This window comes from Panthera pardus, unplaced genomic scaffold (genome assembly GCF_024362965.1).
Source record: "Panthera pardus isolate Hobbes unplaced genomic scaffold, ASM2436296v1 HiC_scaffold_20, whole genome shotgun sequence".
Lineage (NCBI taxonomy): Eukaryota > Metazoa > Chordata > Mammalia > Carnivora > Felidae > Panthera > Panthera pardus.
The window spans coordinates 80,058,107-80,085,502 of NW_026526766.1; the positions used below are offsets into that span (position 1 = coordinate 80,058,107).

General features: G+C 46.0%; 1 protein-coding gene across 1 annotated transcript in view; it reads right to left on the reverse strand.

Moving 5' to 3' along the window:
- Window positions 1-4,630: 4,630 nt before the first annotated feature.
- Window positions 4,631-27,396, reverse strand: part of STOM (stomatin) — a 31,393-nt gene continuing 8,627 nt past the window's right edge. The window contains exons 2-7 of the mRNA XM_019453984.2: window positions 22,773-22,876; window positions 20,903-20,975; window positions 19,764-19,846; window positions 15,317-15,520; window positions 14,194-14,328; window positions 4,631-6,724 (exon numbers count right to left, since the gene is read on the reverse strand). Coding sequence (XP_019309529.1) covers window positions 6,530-6,724; window positions 14,194-14,328; window positions 15,317-15,520; window positions 19,764-19,846; window positions 20,903-20,975; window positions 22,773-22,876 — 794 coding nt within the window. The 3' untranslated portion in view covers window positions 4,631-6,529. The remainder of the gene's footprint in view (window positions 6,725-14,193; window positions 14,329-15,316; window positions 15,521-19,763; window positions 19,847-20,902; window positions 20,976-22,772; window positions 22,877-27,396) is intronic.

Sequence of the window (27,396 nt, forward strand, 5' to 3'; positions counted from 1 at the left end):
GCCTGTCGTGGCTCAATATGTCTCGGTAATTATTCTGGGAATTCCCAGGGAGGGGCCTGGCATGTGCCTGTGAGCCGGTGGCTAAGCTTCCTTCACTCTCTGTGAATCCTGGACCACCGAGAAGCAGGTGCCAGGATGAGGTGGGATGCACCCAGGTGGCCCCAGGGGAACTGCCTGTGTGAAAGGAAATCGGGAGGGAACCAGGGAACTGAGGGAGCTGCTGGACTGAGGTGCACGTCTGACCCCAAGTGAAGGAGAAGAGGGAGAAGGTTGGGCGGAAGCCGTCCCAGATGGCCGTGCCGTCCAGGAAAGTTTGGCAAAGCTTTCAGGGAATGCTTGAACCAAAGTAAAAAAAATAAAAAATGAAAATAAAAAAACTCTTTCTTAATGGTATGTGGTATGGTCCCAGTTTTCTTATTTTGTTATTTTTTAAATTATATGTATATATTTTAATTTACATCCAAGTTAGTATATAGTGCAACAATGATTTCAGGCATAGATTCCTTAGTGCCCCTTACCCACTTAGCCCATCCCCCCCTCCCACAACCCCTCCAGTAACCCTCGGTTTGTTCTCCATATTTATGAGTCACGTAATATATATGTCTCCCTCCCTGTTTTTGTATTATTTTTGTTTCCCTTCCCTTATGTTCATCTGTTCTGTGTCTTAAAGTCCTCATAGGAGCGAAGTCATATGATATTTGTCTTTCTTTGACTCATTCCGCTGAGCATAATACCCTCCAGTTCCATCCACGTAGTTGCAAATGGCAAGGTTTCATTCTTTTTGATTGCCGAGTAATACTCCATTGTATATATGCCACATCCTCTTTATTCATCCATCGATGGACATTTGGGCTCTTTCCATACTTTGGCTATTGTTCATAGTGCTGCTATAAACATGGGGGTGCATGTGTCCCTTTGAAAGAGCACACCAGTATCCCTTGGATAAATGCCTAGTAGTGCAGTTGCCGGGTCGTAGGGTAGTTCTATTTTTAATTTTTTGAGGAGCCTCCATAGTGTTTTCCAGAGTGGCTGCACCAGTTTGCATTCCCACCAACAATGCAAAAGAGATCCCCTTTCTCCGCATCCTCGCCAGCATCTGTTGTTGCCTGAGTTGTTAATGTTAGCCATTCTGACAGATGTGAGGTGGTATCTCATTGTGGTTTTGATTTGTATTTCCCTGATGATGAGTGATGTGGAGCATTTTTTCATGTGTCGGTTGGCCACCTGGATGTCTTCTTTGGAGAAGTGTCTATTCATGTCTTTTGCCCATTTCTTCACTGGATTATTTGGTTTTTGGGTGTTGAGTTTGATAGTTCTTTATAGATTTTGGATACTAATCCTTTATCTGATACGTCATCTGCAGATATCTTCTCCCATTCTGTCGGTTGCCTTTTAGTTTTGCCGATTGTTTCTTTTGCTGTGCGGAAGCTTTTTATCTTGACGAGGTCCCAATAGTTCATTTTTGCTTTGGTTTCCCTTGCCTCCAGAGACGTGTTGAGTAAGAAGTTGCTGTGGCCAAGGTCACAGAGGTTTTTGCCTGCTTTCTCCTTGAGGATTTTGATGGCTTCCTGTCTTACATTGAGGTCTTTCATCCATTTTGAGTTTATTTTGGGGTATGGTGTAAGAAAGTGGTCCAGGTTCATTCTTCTGCATGTTGCTGTTGAGTTTTCCCAACACCACGTGCTGAAGACTGTCTTTATTCCATTGGATATTCTTTCCTGCTTTGTCAAAGATTAGTTGGCCATCCATTTGTGGGTCCATTTCTGGGTTTGCTATTCTGTTCCATTGATCTGAGTGTCTGTGTTTGTGCGAGTACCATACTGTCTTAATGATTACAGCTTTGTAACACAGCTTGAAGTCTGGGATTGTGATGCTTCCAGCTTTGGTTTTCTTTTTCAAGATTTCTTTGGCTATTCGGGGTCTTTTCTGGTTCCATACAAATTTTAGGATTGTTTGTTCTAGCTCTGTGAAGAATGCTGGTGTTACTTTGATAGGGATTGCGTTGAATACGTAGATTGCTTTGGGTAGTATCGACATTTTAACAATATTTGTTCTTCCTCTCCAGGAGCATGGAATCTTTTTCGATTTCTTTGTGTCTTCTTCAATTTCTTTCATAAACTTTCTATAGTTTTCAGTGTATGGGTTTTTCACCTCTTTGGTTAGATTTATTCCTAGGTATTTTCTGGTTTTTGGTGTATTTTTTATCATGGTAAACGATGCATAATAATCATTTTGACTATTTCTAAGCGGCATGCAGTGTCATTACATACATTTACAGTGTTGTGGAGTCAGCACCATTTATTCATTTTGAGAGAGAGAGAAAGTGCCAGCAGGGGAGGGGCAGAGAGACAAAGAGGGAGAGAACCCCAAGCAGGCTCAGCGCTGTCAGCGCAGAGCCCAGTGGGAGCTCGAACTCATGAACCGTGAGATCATGACCTGAGCCGAAAGCAAGAGACGGACGCCTAACCGACTGAGCCACCCGGGGCCCCTTTGCTCCTTGTAACCTTTATTTGACTTTCTGTCTCTATGGATTTGCCTTTTCTCATACAGTATTTGTCCTCTGTGTCGGGCTTATTTCACTTAGCATAATGTTTTCTCAAGACTCATACATTTTATAGCAAATATCAAAATTTCCTTTTTGTGGCCGAATAATACTCCATTGTGCGTATACACATTTTGCTTAACCATTCATCCAGCGGCGGGCACTCAGGTCATTTCCACCTTTTGGCTATTGTGAACCAGGCTGCTGTGAACACTGGGGCGCAAACAGCTCTTTGATTCAAAGAGTTTTTGAGCCACAGTCCAATCAGCCAGTGAAGGCGCTGTGTGCCTCCCAGGAGCAGGTACAGCGTGTCTTGTCTCCCCACTGCATTCAGTTGTCGGGAGGTGTGGCTTTGGTGCACCTGTGGGGACCAGCACTCAAACCCAGCAGCTGGGGCCCCTAGTCATTTATAGTCCCCTGCAGTAGAAGTCTGGGCAAGGCACGTCCTCACAGCTGCCATACCCTGTAACTAATCTGCCCACACCTCCCTGGCTTCCCCTGTATTCCGTTGAGTCATTCTGCTGCCCCGAACTCTTTGCAGAAATCTGCTCCTGCAGTTACCGTCACGAGAGGTGCCCCTGAATGTTCCCAAAGTTGTGGGAGAGGGACTTCCTCTGTGCCCCGCTTTGTGCCCCCGGCACCCTGAATCTGTTCATACTCAGGGCGTCACAAAGTCCCTCTTAGCCTTTCCCGCGAACTTCTCCTAAACCTTTTCTCCATGGATGTACCAACCAGAGCAAGGAACTGCTGCGGGACAGACCCCCTTTCCTCCCCTCTCGTCTTCTGGTCTTTTCTCATGTTGCCCCTGCTTTTGTTCTGCACCACCTCCCCCAACCCGATCTCCAACCGTAAGAGACTCCCGTGCATAGGACTGTAGAACAGAAGCCAGTGTGAAGGTGTAGATGCTGGGAAGGGTGTGCATGTCTGTTTACACTGCTATTTCCAAAGCTGCTGATCACTCGGATTGCCCAGGGAGCTTTTTATGCCCCAGGGGCCCTACGTCTAGAGATTGTGATTCATTGCAGAGGTGATGAGGGGAGAGGAGAAGGAATTTTCCAGGTGAGACATGGGGGCCGGAGGGGCAGGGAGTCATCTCAGAGTGTGCAGCAAGTACAGAGGGGGTCGTGGGGGAGCAGGTGGGGAGTGCTAGGCCTCACATCGTGAGAGGTAGGCCGGGCCCACCTCAACTGCCACGCTGAGAGATTTGGACGGGATCCTGTAACTCCCACCTCACTTACCCCAAAGGGTTACTTGCAGTCAAAGCAATCACTTTGACAGATGCAAAGTCCTGGGACAAAAGCAGCATTTACAGCCTAGAGCTTCCAAGGGCCTTCCCTCAAGGCAGACGGAGTCCTGTCTGGACAAGCCAGCTCCCCTCCTGCAAACCTGTGGGAGGTCAAATTGCAGGGGACCTACCCCTGAATTCTTCATTTCTTCTACTGGCACGCAAGGTGGTTTATTAGCCAATTTCAGTTCATTGGTGGCTGTGGCCTCATAACTCTACAGTGCTCCGAAAAAGTTAGTTGCCCGGGGCAAGAGTTGCTCGGACTTCATATTTTTCTCTCAAAGTTCAACCACGTAGTTTCTCCTAACAACTTTTTCCCCCCAAAACATGACCTTGGATTTTGTCGTCTACCATATAGAAGTCATCGTGAGGCGCCATGACAGGCGACGAAAAGGCCGGCCTGGGCTTGGATCCTGTGTCTGACTTTGGGCTGGTCAATAGGTACCTGTTGTGTGCCTTGGGCCAGGCAGCCTGCAAGGCATTGGAGCTGTAACAGACCACGGGGTGACAGAAGTGAGTTCCTATCCTGCTTGGATTCGGGCAAAGGGTGATTAAACTAGCAAAGGATTCAGGGTGTCCATGGATCTCGAACTCCCCAGGGAAAATGTATGGGCAGGTGCTCCAGAAGGGGCCTAGGCGGCAGTTGGGCAACTTTAACCTCTCCGCATTTTTTGGCCCACATAAAGCACACCAAGAAGCCAATGCAGCCAGCCCGGGACCGGAGGATCACATGTGCCATTTCTGAAAAATGAAATCCACAGACACTAAATCCAGGCAGAAACAGACCCTCACCCAAAGAAAACGAGTAAAAGTGCACACTTTATTATGTACAGCATTGGAAAGGGAGGCCACGTGGAGAACACTCTTGCACCAGCGCTCATCCTGGACCCCTTTCATGCTTCCTCCCTCTCAAGCAATCTAATCCCAACCTGTTGGGCTATGAATCCACAAGGCAGAGAGGCGAAGACTGGTATCTGGACATAGGGACACTCAAAGGAGCAGAAAGCACTGTTACTCTAAGCCTGAGAAGAGGTTTTCAGCCAGGATATGGGGCTGTTTCCTGGTCCTCACTGGTCGAGGGTGAGTCACCGCACGAAAGAGAGAGAAGCATTAGTTAAAAAATTATAAATAGAAACGTAACTTGAGTTCCAAGTCAAAATGCTCCATATACATGTAATAAACGCAGCTGAGAACATGGATGCACGGTTCAAGGTTTTCTAAAATAAGCTTGGAAATGGGCGATCGGGGAGGGGACATTCACAGTCTGGGACAGACAGAGGGATGCAGCTAAGGACCAATATGAAGGGTGGCTCTGGGTAAGGAAGCTGCCATTCCCAAGACCTCTCTAGGTGAACTCAGAGCCACGAGGAGAAAGTGGTTTAAGTGTCACCAGCCAGGTTGTCGGACCAACAGGAAGAATGCCAGGTTGCTCAGATTCACGGGCATTTGCAAAATTCACAGGCGTTTGCAAAAGGCTTCCTACCATTGTGGAACAAGGAACTGGGTAGGAGGGGCCGCCCACTTCCTCTCTGGGCACTGACCACACGTGATAGAAAAGGAGGACTCGGCAAACTAAAAAAAAAAACAAAAAAACCCTCCATCTATATATCTTAAGTCTGACAGTGTCTTCCCAAGCTCATTGGTTATTATGTGCCCAATATATTGTGAATTCCTCATAATATTTAATGAATGGGCCTGGTAACCAAGATATTTCACAGTGTACGATAGTTAATAGCATGCAGACAATAAAAGAGAATTGCTTTACCTATTTTTTAAAAAAAGGATTAGTCCTTAAGCCATTCAAATGGGTATACAAAGAATTGTGTATAGAACTTAGAGAACATTTTATTTAAAAATCAGAACTATTTAGAACTTGAAATATGAAAATAGGCAAAAGTGAGGAAAAAGCACTTTTGTGACAAGTATTTAGCTTGTTTGAAAGACCACAGAGGAATCACTGAGTCATAAAGAGGCTAAAAGAAGTTTAAAAGAAAGGGAGAACTATTCTTATTATTCTTAAAGGATCTTTGTGATAGTAGATTTAGAAGTCTTTCAAGGGTTAAGATCATCTTTTTCACTGACCTTGACCATTTCCTCCAGTGTTGACACGTATAGGCACGAAAATGCCAACTCTCAAGTGAGGATTATTTTGAAACGTGGTCTGGGCTTAGAAAGTAAACGGATGTTAGGAACATTTCCTTAAGATTCCCCGGAGGTAAGGCACATATGGCCCAGAGAAGCTGGTTGTAGCCTAAGGTCACTGCTTTCTGCAAAGCATTTGTCCAGCCAGGGTGCCGAGTGGTGGTTATAACCTGTTTTCTTGCCTTTGGTCTGGCTGCAGAACGACCCAGGGAAAGTCAAAAGAAGGGGGATTTAGCCTATTACCTAATGATCTAAACGTATGAACTTTAAATATTTTAAAAGAGTTAAGAAATGATCAAAATGATCTTACAGATCACCAATCGCCAACCCCCTCCCCACACCCCTTCTCTTTCTCAGTATTTACAAGCTAACAATCCTCATCTGTATCTGTTGCTAGGATCACTACACATTCTAAGCACCTTGCAGTCAACGTACGGAAAAGGAAAGGAAGGAGGAATAGTCAAGGTCCCGCCCTACTCTCTCCTTACAGGTTAAAGGCTGATTTGGTCCCCACTCTACCCTGGAAGGGAAGGGCGCGTCTCTGCGTTGGCCTCTGTGGCTCACTTCTTTGCCCCCACGATGCCTTGCAACATGTCTATGGGCAGGGGGAAGACGATCGTGGAGTTTTTCTCAGCAGCAATGGTGGTCAGTGTCTGGAGGTACCGCAGCTGAAGGGCCGCGGGAGACTCAGTGATGACCATGGAGGCTTCTTTCAGAGCCCTGGATGCGTTCATTTCTCCCTCGGCTGCAATGACCTAAGGAACAGGAGGAGGGAGTGGTCAGACTGGAGAAAACACAGGTGTCAAGGGGCAGTCTTCAAACCAGGGTGTGCACACAAAGCCTTCTCCAGGAATGCGCCAGAATAGTTTTAAGGAAATCCATTTCCAGTTACCCCATTTCCCTATGTCCTTTTTCCTATGTCTGATTTGCCTGACTATGTGCCTGAGATCGAGACATCGTCTTTTACTGTGGCTTTTCTTGCATGCTTCAGGGGACCGAACAGAGGGGCAACTCAAAATAGGGGTTGAGAAAGTGACTAGTGAATGGACACAAATCCTTTTGCAAGTCACATGAATTTCCAGTTATTTATTTAGATAGAGAGAGAGACAGAGAGAGACAGAGACAGAGACACAGAGAGAGAATCTTCAGCAGGCTCTACACCCAGCCCAGTGCCCAACACGGGGCTTGATCTCAACACTGTGAGCTCATGACCTGAGCCAAAATCAAGAATCAGACGCTCAACCGACTGAGCCACCCAGGCGTTCAATTTCCAGTTGTTTGATTTTAAAGAAAGGACAGAGGACCTTATGGAACTGAAAGCTGATGACCATTAAACATATTTTTAAATGAAAGATCACTGTACGATTTGTAGCACGTAATTCAGACACAGTATGAAGGACTGCATGGCATGACTTTAAACACAACTTTGATCTCCACCTACTTATTTATGTAAACAAAAGTTCTCAGTCCTTAGAGGTACAACAATGAAAGGTTAACACTAGAACTGATGGTTAATCTTGTCTCATTCTGGCAATACGTGAGGGCCAGCTGCAAACACAGGAATTCTTTATCTTGTTAAGATAAGCATTTCTTCTTTCTTTCTTTCTTTCTTTCTTTCTTTCTTTCTTTCTTTCTTTCTTTCTTTCTTCTTTCTTTCTATCTTCTTCCTTCCTTTCTTTCTTTCTTTCTTTCTTTCTTTCTTTCTTTCTTTCTTTCTTTCCAGCTTACCATAAATAAATAAATAAATAAATAAATAAAAGATAAGCATTTCTAGTTAAAGAAAAAAATTATTTGGGAGAAATTCTGCAACATTTAAATGCCTTATTTGTAGTCACAGGAAATGTTTAAAATATTAATTTTAACTTCAGTACTAGGGATGCCTGGGTGGCTCAGTCAGTTAAGCGTCCGACTCTTGATTTTGGCTCAGGTCATGATCTCACGGTTGGTGGGCTTGAGCCCCATCAAGGGCTTTGTGATGACGGCAAGGGGCCTGCTGGGGATTCTCTCTCTCCCTCTCTACCCCTCCCCTGAACGTGCTCACTCTCTCTCTCTCTCAAAATAAATAAACTTAAAAAAAAACCCACTTCAATGCTAAATGTGTTGCGGTAGGAGTAATAAAGTAATTCATGACAAAATATATTGTATTAGGAAAAGAATCCATGAGGAGGCAGAGTGGAAATACAAGTTCAAGGAGAAAAGAAAAGGGACAATGAAACATGCCTATCGAAAGAGCTTATTTACGTATTTTAAAAAGATGATGGAATCATTATGTTGTTTGAATTTCACTGGATACATTGAAATGAGTGATGTCAAGTTTTAATTAATTAATTAATTTTTTTTAAGTTTATTTATTTTTTTAGTAATCTCTGTACCCAACCTGGGGCTCAAACTCATGACCCCAAGATCAGGAGTTGCGTGTTCCTCCAACCGAGCCAGCCAGGTGCCCCAGTCAGTTAAGCATCTGACTCTTGATTTCGGCTCAGGTCACGATCTCACAATTCGTGAGTTTGAGCCCCACGTTGGGCTCCTTGCTGACAGTGCAGAGCCTGCTTGGGATTTTCTCTCTCTCTCTCTCTCTCTCTCTCTCTCTCCCCCTCTCTCTCTGCCCCTCCCCTGCTCACTCTCTCTCTCTCTCAAAAATAAACACTTAAAATAAAATGTCAATATTTAAAACATGTCAGATTATACGCTTAGCCAAGTATATAAATTCAAATGAAAATTTTCACATGTCTACTTAAAATGTGTGATGGGACATATAGTTTGTCTAAATTCCTCTTGAGGTTACATGGGCATAAAAGTGTGAACATCACTGGGGTCGGGGAGAAAAGCAGGGGCTTTAGAGTGGGACAGGCTTGTACTCAAATTCCAAACCTAACCCTCACCAGCTGAGTGTCCTCAGAGAGGTTATTTAACATTCTGAGCTCTGGTTTCTTACTCTTAAAACGGGATAGTATCTGTCTTTTAGGGCCATTGTGAGGAAGACAGAAAGGTACGTTAAGTGTGAAATGTATAAACGGAGGCTATCGTATAGGAAAGGCATGTGGGAAGTCAAGACCTGGTTTTTGAATCCAGCTATGCCTTAATGTATAAAGGATTCAGAAGCCAATCAAGGCGGTGAGTCACTCTTTCTCCATAATCCTAGAAGAGGGCGTGAAGATACCATGCTCACTAAGCTTAACGGCGCAGTTCCAACTGGGTTGTTTTCACAGGGATCTCAAAATATTCATGGTTCAGAATACTCCCATGAATATCCGAGTTGAACACGATAGTCTCCCAACCAGTGGAGTTTCATTCACTTCTAGAGTAAATGCTGGGAGCCGCCTAGGGGTCGAGCCCTGTGCAGTAGCTAGGGAAGAGAGTGGACCCCCTTGCCTCCTTTGGCTCCCGGTCAAGCAGGGGAGATAGACATGGGAACGGATCACTTCATTCCAGTGTGAGAAATGTAGACAGACAGGTACAAGGCACAGGGCCAGCACTCAGCAAAGCAGGCTTTGCAGAACACGAGCTGATGAGATTATGGAAGTTGAATAGGACAGGATGAAAGCTTTGTCGTTTGGCCACAGATGAAGAAGAATACTTCAGGCAGCACACACGTCAAGGTACCAAGGTTTTAAAAAGCTGGTATATTCCAGAAAAATCTAAGTGGCCGAATGCAGTGTGAGGCAGAGGAGAGGCTGGGGTGTTTCGTCTGCAGTCTGGAGGCAGAGGGAAGCTGCTGAACAGTTTTGAGCAAGGAACCTCATCAGATCCAGTTGGAGAAAACACACAGACAGACGTCAGAGGATGGATGAGAAGAGGAGACACTGAGAGCTGCTAACAGGACGGCCTCAGAGTGACTGGTGCGACTGGCTGGTAATGGGGATGTGGGGTTGGAGGGGGAAACGGGCCGGGGGCGGTGCTTTTCAGGAGAGTCAGCAGTTTGGAGGCTGGCTGGGTATGGGGAGGAAGAGGAACAGAGGCTGAGCCGTGGGTTTCTAGGTTTCGGTTGCCTGGGGGGTGCCATTAGGTGAGACGGGTGATACAGGATATGGTGTCACCGAGAGAAGGCACTCAGTTTAGAGGATAAAAACCTTAGTTTGTCAAGATACCCAGAATGTCCTACCTAGGTCTGTGAGAGGGGGCACTCCAGGTGCCCTCAAAAAGATGCACGTAACCGTGTGCTCCAAGGCAAACCCTGTACGTACGGAATGCAAAACAAGCTCCTGCCCGAGAACGGCAGGCTCTGGCTTTTTCCACGTCATCTCAGAGGTCCAATTAGGCACTTTGTTTTTGGTCTGGCGATGGACCGGCTGCAGAGATATCTAATCTCCCACTACTGTCAATATACGAGCTCTTGGCCGAGAAGCCAGACCCACCAGACGAGGCACACGGGCTGTTAACAGGAAAGCTGGTCTGAGGACGCTGCCCAAGATGTGAAGGCAGTAACCACCGGCTCGGTCTGAACACAGGCCACGTAGATGCCATGAATCGGCCCTCAGAAGGCAAAGCAAGATGCCTGTGGCGGTGTGGGGCTTCTGCCAATGCCCAGCAACCCCATGTTGATCCCCACTTCCATGTTTACAGACCGTCCCTTGACAACCAGCCATTTTCAGGCCTGTGAGGTTGGTACTGTTGTCTCCTTCTGTAGCCCAGGCGGGCTGGCCCGCGAAGGGCAGAGAAAGGGGATCTGCATCCCTCTACTCCACCTTCTCAACGAATAGAGGATGAGACCCAGGAATGTGCACCCGAAAGCACGTGGCAGGCATTTTTCTGAGAGTTCTGAGCGAGGAAATCAGGATGGACGCAAGTGTAAAAGGTATCACATTTCAAGTCATTAAGAGCTGGTCTAAAACATTGAATAGGAGGTCCGACTAACACACGGTCAAGCTTGTGGGAGAATCTTTTGTGCTCCTTTCTCTCAAACCATGTTTGCCAGCACTTTCATGTTCATTCTCTTCAGGGCATGGTGTTCCTTCGTGTGAACAAAGCACACTTTATGCATTCAACCACAAGGGACCTGTGGGCAGTTTCCAGGTTGAGGTAATACAAAGTGCTGCTGTGAACATTCTAGTACACGCCTTGTGTGTTTTGGTAAACACACAAGTGCATTTCTGTTGGATACACACTGCCAGACAGTTTTCCAAAATGGTGGTACCAAATCTGTGGTCTCACTAACAAAACAGGAGTATGAGTTCTTCCCTCGTCCACACTTGGCTCTTTTCTTTTTAGCCATCCTGGTAGATGTCTAGTGTGGCGTCTGCTTGTGATTTGAATTTGCATTTCCCTGATGGCTATGTAACGGAAATTCCTTCAGAGAGGAATTTCTCTCTGAAGGCTCTTAATCGATAGGCTCTCTTACCCTTTTCTTTCACAATTTATTTGTTGAAGAAATGGACTCCCTACTTTCCACGAGAACCTGACTGTACCATTTTGAATATATAAGCCTTATGGTTGTTGCAGGGTTACTGTGTTTTACAGAAAGGATAGACTCCTTGTGATTCGATGTGTTCACCCTAATCTTAAAGACAGATACTGCCCAGGTCCACGAGACTGTTCCAGACGATCCCTACAGTCTCATCCAGGTGGAGCACAGTCATTCAGAATTCTAACCGGCTTCCTTCATCTCTTCCCATTGTTATAAGGACTTTTCTTTCCTAACTGGTGAAAGCACTTGCCCAAGGGGCTTAGTCCGTCGTGGAAAGTCCAGAGGAGCCAGAGGGGCATTCTGATTTCCACTGCCACTAATCGACTGTGTGACCTTGAGGAAAATCACATGAATTTTCTGGGCTCAATCTTTTCATCTGAATAGTGGGATGGCAAATAAGTTTCATTTTTAGGGCCAAGGCCAAGCAGTTGAGGACTGTTACCTGAAGGGCAACAGAAGGGTTCTGAGGTCAAGCCTAAGCTCAGCGGAAAACAGTGCTGTGCTTGCTTCCCGGCAGGGGAACAGGAAGGCTTGCTTCCCGGCAGCCTCTGGACCAGGTTATCTGTCAGCTTCAGAAGATAATCTCTAAGGACCCTTCAGGCCCTGACATTCTAAGTAGTCTCTTCAGTATGGCTTGGAATGGGGCTGTTGGTTAATGACGTAATCTAGATAAAAGCGATTCCTGTTTTTCAAAATACCAGTTCGATTATAGTAGGGTGTATTTAATGTTACCAGAAATACCACTGAGTCTTCTCAATGTGATGGCAGTACTGGAGGTTCCACAGAATTACCAGGTTGCCCTCATGAGCATCAATTATCACATTAGGAAAAGCTAACAATTCTGGTTAGTAGAAAATTCTGGGTATAGTGTCAAAGGAGCTGCTGTTGTATTTGATGCTGGCTAAGAAATTATAGTCCCCAATGTGTGGCTTAAAGGGCATCCTACTAGAAGGGCAGGGCTCTGTGCTTAGTCAATTATCACCAGCTACTACTATTTTCTTTCTTAAAAAAAAATTTTTTTTAATGTTTATTTATTTTTGAGGCGGGGGGAGGGGCAGAGAGAGAGGGAGCCACAGAATCCAAAGCAGACTCCAGGCTCTGAGCTTTCAGCACGGGGCCCCACGTGGGGCTCAAACTCATGAACTGTAAGATCGTGACCTGAGCTGAAGTTGGGACAGTTAACTGACTGAGCCCCCCAGGTGCCCTTATTACTATTTCCTAACAACAACAATGGCTTGGTCTGCCCCTTGTGTCTTGGGAGATCTGTCAAGTCCACAGCAACCCCTCCGATGAAGACTGGCCCTCTTCCTTCACCCATTCACAGGCAAAGGGCTGTGGAACTTAATATCTGAGTTTGCCCTTTTTTTAAAAAAGTGTTCTTAATGTTTATTTATTTTTGAGAGAGAGAGAGACCGCCAGGAGCGCAGAGAGAGAAAGAGACAGAGTCCGAAGTAGTAGGCTCTGAGCCATCAGCACAGAGCCTGACGTGGGGCTCGAACCCACAAACCGTGAGATCATGACCTGAGCTGAAGTCAGACACTTAACTGACTGAGCCACCCAGGCGCCCCCTGAATTTGCCCTTTTGACCAAACTTGGGCCAAAGAGAATCTCTCTGCTATGAATCTGGAATCAAGGCGGGTCTGTCCCCTTTAGTGTTCAGCTGAGGGAGGTGTGTGAACTTGAGAGTTGACTCTGCCCTCCAGCTGTCAGCAGTGAGATGAGGCCCAGGAGATGGAATGATTAGCTCCCTTTGGTCTTGACCACACTGCAGTCCCTGGCTCCATTTCTGATGGGACTTGACTCTACTTCCCATCCTTGGGTTTGGCGAGATATCCCTGTGTCCTTATGAATTAGCTCCAGAGACCCTCTTTCCTAGGTTAGATTAATAGATATTTCCTCAACACTTCTCCTATGGGGCACGCACCCATGTGGGCTCAAGAAGCAGGCAGGGATGGCGATGACAAGAAGGAGGGGGAAAAGCAGACATGAGAGGAGTGAAAAAAAGAAGAGGACAGAGAGGAAGAGGGAACAGTAAGAAGGAAGAAGGTCCTGAGAAAAGACAGAATGAAAGAGAAGACAAAAATAGGCAAGGATTAGCTCAGGCCACGATCTCACGGTTCGTGAGTTCAAGCCCTACGTTGGGTTCCACGCTGCTTGGGATTCTCTCTCTCTCCCTCTCTCTCTACCCCTATCCCGCATGCACTGTCACTCTCTCTCTCAAAATAAATAAACTTCAAAAACGAAGACAGGGAAGGAACAAATGGTAGGCACATGGACCGGACTGTCTACTTGCTCTAAGCCAGAACTGTTCCTTTGTCCTTAGTGGGGGACTCGGAGCATGAAGTATGAGACATGGCAGGGCGGGGGGGGGGGGGGGGACACGCAGTCACAGAAGAATGACATGGCTCTGTACACACTGATGGGCTCACAGGATGATGTTAAGTGAAAGGATCAAGGAACAGAACGATACGTGGGTGTGACCATGCTTATGCAAAATAAGCCGGCAATCTAACACCCTAGTCAAATAAAACCCGGGTGTATATGCTAAGCTGTCATGAGCGGTGGCCCCTTGGGGGGGGCTTGTGGCTTGAAGTGATAGGGAGGCTTTCAACTTGGCTAAACCCGTTAAGATTATTTCCATTTTTATAACAACCATGCTTTCCTTAAAAAGAAAACTCCACAGGCAAAGCAAACTGAAAGAAAAAAAGAGAAAGAAAGAAAAGAAAAGAGAAAAACAAAGGAAAAGAAAAAAAGAGAAAAGAAAAGAAAAGAGAAGAAAAGAGAAGAGAAGAAAAGGAAAGAAAAGGAAAGGGCGGTTACCTTGGCTCGGGCCTCCCGAGATGCCTCCGCCTCTGCAGCCATCGCCCTCTGGAGCTGCACAGGCAGCTTCACGTCCTTAATTTCCACGCGCTCCACCTTTATTCCCCAGTCGTCCGTGGCGTCATCCAGGGTACACTGTCAGGAAGAGAGAAGGCAAGCCGGGAATGCTCAGCCCAGCCCAGAGGCCTACGGTAGAGCACTGGGGTCTAGAGCAGACACGGCGCTGGGGGAGAGCCGGGAGAGAGCTTACTTCTCCTGCGCTGGATGGAAGGCTGAGCCAGGGGCTGGGTCCCAGGGAGCTGATCCTGATTCTATGCCTAAGAAGCTCATGCAGAGGTTGGCGAACTTTTCCTACCAGGGCCAGACAGTGATCGGTTACTTTCAGTGTCTGTTGCAACTGTGAACTGTGCCGATGTAGGTCAAAAACAGCTGTGGACAATACCTAAGCCAATGGGAGTGGCTGTATCCCAATAAAACTTTACTGATAGAAACAGGTGGCCAGCTGGCTCCTGATCTAATAGGACTCCACGTAAGCCACATTACTTCCTCCTGCTTCAACTTGGTCCCTTTACCATGGGTGGAATGAAATCCTACTTCCTGTCTCATATGGTGGCTGTGGACATCAGGTAAGGTCACAGATTTTACACACCATGACACTGATACAAGTGACAAGATCTCAGGTTAGAGTGCTTTATCTTTGTTGAGCAAGTCAGGTTTAATTTGTAATCTATTACCCAAGTAAGACTGGAAAGCACAGGAGTTCCAAGGGAAGTCATGGGACCCACACGAGAATTTAACAATACCCGCACTGTCTTGCAGAACGGCCTCTGGATTATTATGCTCAAGACAAAGGTTAAAGACTAATTCTCGGGAAACAAAACAAAACTACACTGAAGGGAATAAAAAAAAAAACGATGCATGCATCTGAGCTATTAACCCATGAGCTTTCTGTGTGAAAAATATTCCCTTCCACCAAATCAAGTTTGAGAAAACCTTTCTACGAAGGGAGGAAGGCAGGCCAGTGATCCCCCAGTTGGAATGAGTAAAAAGCTGTCAAACAACCAATGACCCTTTGCTTCATCTTTTGATTTCTGGTGGGTATCAGCCCCGGCACACGCCTCACCTGCATGTTGTGTGCAATTTCTTCCCTGTCAGACAGGATCTGAGAGAGGTTCTTGGTGCCCAGAACGTTCCTCAGAGTCGTTTGTGCCAAAAGACGGGTTGCGGAGTCGGCGTTGGTGATATTTGCCACGGCCAGAGTTGCGTTCTGAACGCGGTAATAGACCACGCCATCCACACTAATGGTCACGGAATCCTTAGTGAGGATCTGTAACAGAAAGGGAGCGGTTGCACACCGGCCGACCAACTCCTTCTTTAAGATGACCGCAAGGAATGTTGTTCTATGGAACATCTTGAACACTGGCCGATTTTCTTTAGTAAGCCCTATCGACTCAATGTCTGTGTTCCCTCATCATTCAGACGCGGAGGCCCCAGCCCCAACATGATGGCATTAGGAGGCGGGGCCTTCGGGACGCCCATCAGGTCACGAGGGTTGAACCCTCACGGCCATCTAGGATCTAGGAAGTGGACACTCCTCAGCCCCCGAGTCCAGCCTCCAGGACTGTGAGTAAGAAATCCTGCTGCTCCTGAGCCACCAATCTGTGGGGTTTGGTTGGAGCAGCCGGATGGACTAAGACAACAGAGCGTCAGGAAGTGGAGTGTGTATTTAGAATTTTAATAAAATACATTCACTTATTCCTTAATTCCATTAATTCATTCAGTTAGTCAACAAATGCTGAGATACCGCTCAGCAGCAGGCACTGTTCCTTCAAAGCGGACGGGGAATGAAGGGAGACTTTATGGGACAAAGGAAGGACACTTGTAGGTGGCCGGGGTGGTGTGTGAGCTGTGTCTTCAAGGAAGAAATAACATTTTTTTTTTTAATTTTTAAATTAGAAAAATTTTTTTATTTTATAAAATTGTTTTAATGTTTATTTATTTTTGAGAGAGAGACAGAATGTGAGCAGGCGAGGGGCAGAGAGAGAGGGAGACGCAGAATCTGAAGCGGGCTCCAGGGTCCGAGCTGTCGGCACAGAGCCCGATGTGGGGCTCGAACTCACGAACCGTGAGATCATGACCTGAGCCGAAGTTGGATGCTTAACCGACTGAGCCACCGAGGCACCCTTTACATTTTTTATTTGAGAGAGAGAGAGAGAGAGAGAGAGAGTATATGAGCAGGGGAGAGGAGTGGAGGGCAGGGGGAGGGAGAGAGAAGGGGGGGAGGGAGAGAGAGAGAGAGAGAGGGAGACAGAATCCCAAGCAGGCCCCACACTCAGTGCCAATACAGGGTTCAATCTCACGACCCTGGAATCGAGCCAAAATCATGAGACGGACGCTCAACTGACTGAGCCACCCAGGCAACCTGAAATAACAATTTTCTGAGGGTGGCATGAGAGCATCCAAGGCAGAGACAATAATGCATGAAACGGCACAGAGCCATGGCACAGCCTAGGTTTGCTGAGCTATATATATACAAGTAGCACAGCATTGCCAGAACAAAAAGTGAATGGGGGACGTTGTTACAGGGGGAGATCAGGGTACAGACCCACTTTGTAGCACACTCCATGAAGATGCTTACAAGCACAGAATTTGCCAATGCTCCTTCCTACCACCTTCAGCGCCTTAGTTTGGTGTAGGCGTCCTCTGACTGCTGGCCCTTTGGCCTCACTCCGTCCCACGCCCCCCTGCACACCCTACACAGGACAAGGTGTGCGTCCCACATGCGCCACGTTGCATGTCCCAGGGCCTTCGTGCAGGTGTCCCCTCTGCTTGGATGTCCTCTCCCCTCTCTCTCCCGCATGCCATGAGACTGGCACATTGTTACTCATCACTCAAGACACAGCTCAAGTGTCTTCTCCTCTGTGAACCTTGCCAGACGGGGCAGACTTAAACACTTTCCCCTTTGCGCTTTGCAAAGCGCTTTGCAAATACTGCCCCTTTGCAGCGGCCAGTATTGCTGACCTACACCACCGCTTCTCTGCTGGACTAGGCGTTTCTTAAGAGTAGTCTGTCTTTGTATTCCAAGCACTGGCAGAGGGATGGATCCACGGCAGGGGGTCAATAAATGCGAGATGACCTGAAACGTGATCCTGGGAATTTAGTGATTGGTGCCGGGGCTCTACCCCGCTTTGCTTTGTGACCCTAGTGAGGCTCTTAAACTGCTTGACCTAGAGATTCCTCATTTGTGAGATGGGGCTAATTACACTGCCCAATTCTGTGCAAGTTTCTTTGAAGAGCTGGTAAGATGTTTGTGAATGAAGCTCTTTGGAAAGTGTAAAGGGGGGAGTCTGCGTACCTCTGTCTGTTAAGCTCCCGATTCGATTCTGGCTCAGGTCATGATCTCAAGGTTCAGGAGTCCGGGCCCCGCCTCGGTCTCTGGGCTGACAGCTCTGGAGTCTGCTTGGAATTCTCTCTCTCTCCCCCCACCCGCCCCCCACCCCTCTCTCTCTCTCTGCCCCTCCCCTGCTCTCTCTCTCTATCAAAAATAAATACATAAACTTACAAAAAAAAAGTGCAAAGAGCTATGTAAACGGCAAGTGATAACAACTAACGGTATTATATAGCTGTTTAGTCCCTGCTAGGCAGGAAAGCGGTAATCCTTTTTCTGATAATCTAAAAATACTTCTAATAGTATATTACCATCTTGCATGAAAATTAATCAGTTCCCATGATGTGATGGGAAAATGTGTATCATTTCTAAACCATTTCTTGCCCTCGTGACTCTGCCACAGCCAGAGCTTTCTAAAGCTGCCGCCTCTCTTCCTACTGTTTATTGTAGGCAGAGTATTTATCTTCCTTCACATGAAGTTCACAGGGGATCGGAAAAAGGACTGCTCGCCAAGTTCCAATCTGCTCTGCATTCAGCAGCTCGCAAGAGAGAAGACAGCAGCTGGAAGGCAGAGGCTTACAGCAAGCCGGCCAGCTGCCCGTGATGTTTACAGAGGAAAATGCCAGGACTCCCAGCTACCCTGAAAGGGGCTCCTTCTGAGAGCCGATCCTCCCTGAGACATGGGAATCCGTGCAGAGAATACAGCACAGCTCCCAGCCTTGTTCTGGTGGGTAAAAGCGATTCCTGGTGTTCCTACGTACGTGTGGATTACAAAGTCTGACCTCACCCACTACTTGGATCAGTACCAGCAAGGAGGTTCCTGGGCTGGTCTCTGGATTTGGGAAAAAGAGAAAGCAATGAGGCCGGGCTCCACCGCCCTGCTGAGTAGCTGGCCTTTGGCCAGGAGACACTTGACATATTCTTCTATCCCTCCCTTCATCCTACTTGCAGGCTTTCTGTCTGCAAAGGTTAGGATGCCTCCCTGGACATGTGGACCAGGCTGGCTATCACTAGGTCACGGGCCAGGATGGAGCTAATGTGGATTGCATTTAGCATGCAGCGGTGGGAGAAGCATGAGGCGAGGACCCCAAAAAGCTAGATATTGGTCTGGCTCTGCCACTGTGGCCTGGAGGGATCCCTTTGCCCCACGGCAGCTACAAGCTTTCCAGGGATTCTGCTGTGAGTTTCAACAGTGATATTACTTGCGAAACAGTTTGAAATAGCATGAAGTAGTTACTATTCTAAAACATTATAGGCTTTATCTAAAATGCCGAATGAGCAGTTCCTAATTTCGGGGCTTCTAACCAATTAATCTAGAGTATAATCAAGAACCTTAAGAAGAAAAAGGTTAGAGAGGGAGGGAGCCAAACCATAAGAGACTCTTAAAAACTGAGAACTGAGGGTTGATGGGGGGTGGGAGGGAGGGGTGGGTGGGTGATAGGTATTGAGGAGGGCACCTGTTGGGATGAGCACTGGGTGATGTATGGAAACCAATTTGACAATAAATTTCATAAAAAAAAAAAAAACCTTAAGAAGAATATTATACCAAGCTGGATTTTCTTTTTTTTTTTAAATGTCTTATTTTTGAGAGACAGAGTGTATGCGAGTAGGGGAGGGGAAGAGAGAGAGAGGGAGACACGGAATCCGAAGCAGGCTCCAGGCTCTGAGCTGTCAGCACAGAGCCCGACATGGGGCTCGAACCCGTGACCTGTGAGATCATGACCTGAGCCGAAGTCAGTTGCTTACCCGACTGAGCCACTCAGGTGCCCCCTAAGCTGGATTTTCTATCAGAAGCCAGCAGCAGAGAAATGTGGTAGTAAAAGTGATGACAAGTATGAAAAGCTAAAATTACACTTGAGTTAACATTGTGTTACACTTCGTAGTAAGAAGCAGTTACATAGCACTTACTAACTTAGCCCCTGTTCTAAGCACTCTACACATAACATCTCACGTAGTCCCCACGAGAACGTTATAAAGTAGGTCCTACTGTCACAACCTCTATTTCACAGCTGAGGAAACTAAGGCACAGAGAAGTTGAGGAACTTGCTCAAAGTCACACAGCTGGAAAACGGTGACGGCCGACAGGCTCTCCACCTGTGCTCTCGCCGCTCTCCTCTGCCTCTCTCATTGCTAAGTACTTTCACATGTGACATCTGTTACTCATGGCAAAAGACAACCTTACCTCCTGAGGGGGGATGTCAAATGAAATCGTTCTCATGTCCACTTTGATGAAGCTGTCCGTGCACGGCAGAATAAAAAATAAACCTGCAACAAAGAAACACAGAATGTTACGGAGAGACGCCAGTGCCGAATCCGTTCACCGTCAGAGAATCCACTTAGGCAACTGAAAGAAGCCAGTTCGTCTCAGTGCCTGAGCCAGACGCCAGGAATGCTATCCTCTTGCTTACTTCCCCCACCAAACTGTTGCCACTGAGGCCTGTGATTTCATTTCCTTACTCCGCTGTCACTGGCCGTCTTGTTTTCACTTAGACCAATGCAATCCTTCCCCAAGTCTTTCTGTATCTTTCAGTTTCTCTCCTATGGCCCCCGTTTTCTCAGCCACAAGCACAAGTCTTTCCTGAACTGCAAAGCCCTGAACCCGTCACACGAGGTCCAGCCCAACCTGCCCAGGCCCCTCTGCAGCCCTTCTCCTGTCCTCGTGCTCTATGCTCTTGCTGGGCTGTTCCCTGCAGTTCCCTGGGTCTGCCGTGCTCCCTTCTACATCGCTCCGCGCCTGTTGCCGTTTCTGCGGGGAACACCTCCCCTCTGGCTAACACCTCTCCAGGCCTCAAGACTCAGCCGAGATGTCACCTTCAGCCCAGATGGTCTCCTCCTACTAATTCGGGTCAGTGACTTGTCTCTGGGTTTCCACAGCTATCTGCAATTACTTGATCCTAATAATTATCACACGGGGTTGTAACTGTTTTCCTTTTTGGTGTCCATTAGACAGCAAGATCCTTGAGGGCACAAACCATATTTTAGTCTCCCTTGAATTCCCAGAGCCTGGAATGCAGTAGGGGCTTAAGTGAAGTTTGCCAAAAGCGATGACTGAAAGCCTTTAGCGTAATAGGAATTCTCATGCTCAGACTTCCATGGCTGCCACTATTCTTGGCCTAAAATAATGTTATCAGCTTGGATGGGAAGGGGAGGGGAGCTAAGGGAAGGAAAGGGTGATTGTGGCAAGACTGGCTCGTGCCACTGCTATTGTTACACATGCACTCTTTTCTAAGCCAACAGAGAAAGGGCCCTTGGAAGGGAATTCACATCAACAGGAGGAAGAATTCCAGTCTCCAGACAACCACCCAGAACCCTTATACTGACCAGGTCCTTTGGCTCCTCCTTGTAAAATGCGACCCAATCTAAAGATGATGGCTCTTTCATATTCTTTTATGATCTAGGTTAAAAACACAAATAATAATAATTTAACATGAGGAGTGCAAATATTTATATCCACTATTTATTTTATACACAGCTTCTTTTTTTTTAAGTTTGTTTATTTTGAGAGAGAACGAGCACAAGTAGGAGAGGGGTAGAGACAGGGAGAGAGAAAATCCTAAGCAGGCTCTGCACCATCAACTTGGAGCCTGATGCGGGGCTTGAATTCACGAACTGTGAGATCACGACCTGAGCTAAAACCAGCAGGTGGATGCTTATCTGACAGATCTACCTAGGTGCCCCAACATAAACAGCTTCTCAAATATGTATTTCTGCCCTAAACAGATTAGATGCCTCTATTTTGTTTTTTTCTCTAAAATCCAGATAGTATCAGGGTGCCTGGATGGCTCAATTGGAAGGGCATGGGACCCTTAATCTTGAGGTCATGAGTTTGAGCCCCACGTTGGGTGTAGAGGTTACTTAAATACATAAAACTTAAATAAATAAATACATAAATACATAAATGGACTTCCTGGGTGGCTCAGTTGGTTAAACATCTGACTCTCGATTTTGGCTCAGGTCATGATCTCACGGTGCATGGGTTTGAGCCCCATGTCGGGCTCTGTGCTGGGATACTCTCTCTCTCCCTCTCTCTCAAAAATAAATACACATTAAAAAAAACAATTAAAAATAAATAAATAAAATCCAAACAGTATCTATAAATCACATGTCCAATATTTTATTACCCCCACCAAGCATGATATGTATTTACTATTTTTTTAAGTTATTATAAAAGTAATACATATTCATGGTATAAAATTTGGGAAGTATAGAATAGTATACAGGAGCAAATCCATAACTTCACTCCTCAGCTGTTAACATCATCATTCAGTTACTCATGCATTGTGAATACAGAAAAAAAAAGAAAAGAAAGAAAGAAAAAAACTAAATTCCCCATAGTTTGTCTCCTGATATCTTAAATCGTAACAATAAACTTATCTGAAAATTATAGAGCATATTTTATCTCTTTAGGAATATGTAAATGATAGTCATTTGTCACAGTATTAATAACTTCATGGAAAAAATAACCAGCATTTAGGGGGCATTTACCATGTGCCAGGCATTGGGATACACATGTTTAGATACATTATTTTAATCCTCACATTGGCCCTAGGAAGTGGGTGTTGTTACTTCCTCCCATTTCACAGGAAGGAAACATGGCAAAGGTCACATGGTGAACAATGGAGCCAGCAACCAAACCTCGGCCTCCTGAATCTGGACAGGAGCGTCCCACATCCCGAACTTCGATGGTGAGCCTTACTTTTGTTTTGGCGGTGGGAGAGCTTGAACATACCCACGTGTTTTGAGGAGGTTTTTTTGAGAGAGAGAGAGTGAGCTGGAAAGGGGCAGAGAGAGAGGAGGACAGAGAACCTGAAGAGGGCTCTGTGCTGACAGGATGACAGCAGCAAAGACCGATGTGGGGGTCGAACTCCCGGACCTTGAGATCATGACCTGAGCTGAAGTTGGACGCTCAACCAACTGAGCCACCCAGGCACCCCAATGGTGATCCTTACTATAGGTATTTCTTACCTGTAAGAAAGACCGCCTGAAAAGAAGTTCTAAAGTTCCATCACAATAGACTAGAGTGAATCTTCTAAAGGAGCCATGAAGGAAAAAGAACTACAGGCCAGCAGGTGTCTGTCTCTTTTACACACACACACACACACACACACACACACACACACACACACACACAAAGGGGGTTTATGTAGTTAGGGCTTGACCCCTTTCCAGACGCAAGTGAAATATTCTTTACCTTTATGCACATCCATACCGATATTGGGAAGGTTATAACTGTGAACAAGAACGAGACAGCCACCAAAATCCAGCCACAAGGTCCAAGGCCCGTATTAGGGCTATCTGTGAAAACAAAAAATATGCAACTCTTATCATGGTGATTAGCACACTCTGACCATCTTCAGCCTCTGTTCACTGAACACACTTATGCTTGGAGTCTGGAGCTGGTTTACATGGATTTTCCCATGCAATCCTTACAACAACGCTGAAGTGCAGGGTGCTACTTTTTTCTTTTTTTTAAGTTTATTTATTTTGAGAGAGAGAGAGAATCAGAGCCCACGAGTTGGGGAGGGGCAGAGAGAGAGGGAGAGAGAAAATCCTAAGTAGGCTCCGTGCTGCCAGTGCAGAGCCTGATGTGGGGCTCGAACTCACGAACCACACGATCTTGACCTGAGCCCAGATCCAGAGTTAGATGCTTACCTGATTACCTGACTGAGCCACCCACATGCCCCGGTGCTACTTTTTCTAATCTCCTTAACATGACAAAGGCTGTCTATGTTATTTTCTATCCTGCAGATGTTTATTAGGCACCTAATATTTATTAGGGTTCGTGCTTTGCACTGAAGGGGTAAAAGGGAGTAAGACCCAATCCCGGCTATCAGGCAAGTTCAGCGGGCAGGACAGACAAACAGATCGTTAGAACACTGGGTGGTGAGTGCAGACATAGAGCACTCTGTTCAGAACATTTTGAAAACACGGAATAGGGGTAACTCACACCGGTGGGACAGAGTGGGGCTCGGATGGGTGGACAGTTTTCCTCCCACTTTTCTAATTGTTTCCTTTCCTGTAACACGAAATAGCTTTTCGTCTTGTTATAAAGGTAATACACGCCCTGCTGCAAGAAATTCAGAAAAGTATGGAAAAGAAGGGGAAACGTACTCAATCCACACATGGTGAGTATGTTTCCAAACCTTTCTCTTGTACACCTGCATTTTATGAGTAAATAAAATGTGTAACCTATTTTTCTCCCTTCTATTATTCTCACCTCCTTTTTCAGCCTTTGTTGCTATGCACCTGTGCTTTTTCTAAATTGTTTTTTAGCAGCTATACTTGCACAAAGTTTAAAAAGTCCCAAAGTTCTAGAAGACTACTACAAAAAGAGAGCGGTCCCCTGCTTACCTCTTTCAGCGTTTCTTTCCTCAAAGGCAGCTGCTCTGTTGGCGGAGTATTTTGGTATACACTCCATGTTTCTAAATAACATGCTGATTTTGTTCCTTGTGGCTCTCTTCGTTTTGAGCATTCCTTATTGACTTTCCACTGTGGAAGGGGATTTAGCTTTTCCTCCGCCCATAAATATACCCATCCTTCTAATTACATCGTACTTTTTGTGTGGTCATTATAGCATTTTATATTTCATGTATACGTCAATGCAATTCAAAGCTAAGCCACGCAGGGACGTCTAATTCATTTTTCTGTACCACACAACTTTTTGTTTTTCTTCACTGTCTTGCTTTTTCCCTTTGCTTAGGTTTTCTTTTTTTTTTTTTTTTAAGTTTATTTTATTTATTTATTTTGAGAGGGAGAGAGCAGGAGAGGGGCAGAGAGAGAGAAAGAATCCCAAGCAGGCTCTGCATTGTCAGCACAGAGCCCGATGCGGGGTTCGAACTCACGAACCATGAGATCACGACCTGAGCTGAAATCAAGTCGGACACTTACCCGACGGAGACACCCAGGCCACCCCTCACCTTTGCTTAGTTTTTAATGTACTCACTGATTCAGCCTCAAACCGCTCATCAATGATCTCAACCTCCTCTCTCAAGGTCAGGTACTCTACCAATTTCATCCTCCAAGAGAGTCTTTCTTGGAGCCATGTCTGGACTTGCTCTCTTGGGTGTTGTGAACAGCTGTCCCAGTGACTGGCTTTCACTACCATCCGGGAAAACCCCTTTCACTTCCTGGCTTGTGTTTTTCCACTTTCTGTATCCAGAGTCTTCCTCATTTTTAGTTTGTTTTTCCTCTTTGTGGAGGGCAGAGGGACTTTGAAGGCCAAGGGATACTATCACTTTTCTTATCGACCACTGAAAGCGTCTGTTCTATTTCTAGGAGCTGTTTTAATAATGAGAGGGAGACTGGCAACAGGGCAAGAGGCAGACCAGGGACCTGTTACGGCTCAGAAGGGCAAAGATGACAGTGAGACGGGCCTTTGAACAAATGGTGGGCCAAGAAATAAGCAGAGTTCAGGCTGAGACCTTAGGAGAGAAGAGACACAAGACGGCATCCAGGTCAAGTGCTCTGAAACACAGAATGAAAGACCAGGAATAGACATTATATATTCTTTGTAGTTTTCTGATTCTGTGTCACAGTGGGAGATAAACAAACGTCCTATGCATACTTGAATAAAAGTGCTCTAAGTTAATCTCCTGGAAGTTTCTAAGTTAAAATTTGTGGGGTCGTAGACATATTCACTGAGAGGATACGCCAAGCAAGGCCACAATGCTGCCTGTGCAGAAGGCTCCATCAGGCATTATCACAACTGTCAATAATCAGAGTGGCCATTTTTAGGTGGTTTGTTATAGGCACCGTATTCAATTACTTTAGATGTGTATCTCATTGTACTCTTTCCAAGTCCTGTGAAGTTATATATTTTTAATGTTTTATTTATTGTTTTTGAGAGAGACAGACACAGGGTGCAAGTGGGGGAGGGGCGGAGAGAGGGGGAGACACAGAATCTGAAGCTGGCTCCAGGCTCTGAGCTGTCAGCACAGAGCCCGACACGGGGTTCAAACCCACAAACTGCGAGATCATGACCTGAGCCGGTCAGTTGTGCAACCGACTAAGCCAGCCAGGTGCCCCTAAGATATTGTTTAATGTATGTATGTTTGTTTGTTTATTTTGAGAGAGAGAGAGAGAGAGAGAGCTCAAGCAGGGGAGGGACAGAGTGAGAGACAGAGTCCCAAGCAGGCTCTGAGCTGTCAGCACAGAGCCCAACGTGGGTCTGGAACTCACCAACCACAAGATCATGACCTGAGTCGGAATCAAGAGTTGGACGCTCAACCGATTGAACCACCCAGGCGCCCCTGAAGTTAAGTATTTTTAATTTCATTTTACAAAGGAGGTAACTGAAACAACAAAGCTTTCCCAAGGTCACATGAGGGAGGAAGATCTGGGATTCAAACATAGGACATCTTGCTCCAGAGCTCCTGTTCTAAGTCCATTCACTCCTTTGGTCCTTTGACTCTGAATTAAAAAAAAAAAAAAAAAATCAAAAAGAATTCTGGGGCGCCTGGGTGGCTCAGTCGGTTAAGCGGCCGGCTTCGGCTCAGGTCATGATCTCACAGTTTGTGAGTTCGAGCCCCGCATCGGGCTGTGCTGACAGCTCAGAGCCTGGAACCTGCTTCGGATTCTGTGTCTCCCTCTCTCTGACCCTCCCCACTTGCACTCTGTGTCTCTCTGTCTCAGAAATAAACATTAAAAACAATTTTTTTAAATAATAAAAAAAATTCTCATCAAAGACATTTTTGTGTCTGGAGCACTTTCTCAAGAGAGTATGCAAACTTGGAAAGCATGGTAGGAGTTCTGAGAATGAAATCTGATGTCCCTACAGAGGAAGGCCTCTTAATTCCAGCTGTGCCTATTTATAGCGAAATGGTCTCAAGGTTCTCTGCCAGGCTCAGGTCTAGGTTTCCAAAGTGAAATGGATTGCAAATAAGGAACACACTGGCCAAATACTTCTCTGACAGCATCTGGTGCTTTCTAAAATACTGCCCCAAACCTCCTATCTCCAGGCAAAGTACAAACCTCTGCATCCTGAATATATAAGACTAGAAACTTTTGGAAGGATGGGATGTTTATTCTTATTCTCGCCCAGTCTTTTTGTATGGACATGTGTGCATGCACTCTGTTTCTGTCGTGACATTATTCTTGAAATCCTCAAATGAATATACGAGATTACAGACCAAGAGCAGTAAGAAATGAAGTGCGTAGCTGGAAAACTGGACTTGGACTTTCACATTTCAAAGGCTCAGCTAGAAGCAATTCACGTAGGGGCACCTGGGTGGCTCCGTTGGCTAAGTGCCTCACTCTTGATCCCAGCTCCCGTCATGATCTCACTGTTCGTGAGTTCGAGCCCCGTGTGGGGCTCTAAGCTGGCAGTGCAGGAGCCTGCTTGGGATTCTCTCTCTCCCTCTCTGCCCCTCCCCTGCTCACTCTCACTCAAAATAAATAAACTTTAAAAAACCAATAAAAAATATTCTCTTTATACGCTGGGGAAATGGCACCATTTCAGATTATTCTGGTGCCTCTAGAACTATCTCATTCTCAACCCTTGAAATTCTTCCTTATCTGGTTATAGCTCATAAAGGTACATAGTCACATTCCTCAGAGAGGTGAGGCTTATCCTTCACCAAGGTACTAATGAGTTCTTAGTCATCTACCATTCACAGGCCAAAGAGGAATAGAAATTCTCAGTTACTCCCCCAAATTTCATGAAATTCATTTCCTTCAAGTCCCTCATTCATTAGCTTGAAGACTGAATACCTCCCAGCTGTAGGAGGTAAAAGATAAATGATGAGCAGTCAGTATTCCTGAGATATTTTGGTTGATATACTTGTTGGTACTTGGCTGGGTGGGAATATTCGTAAAGA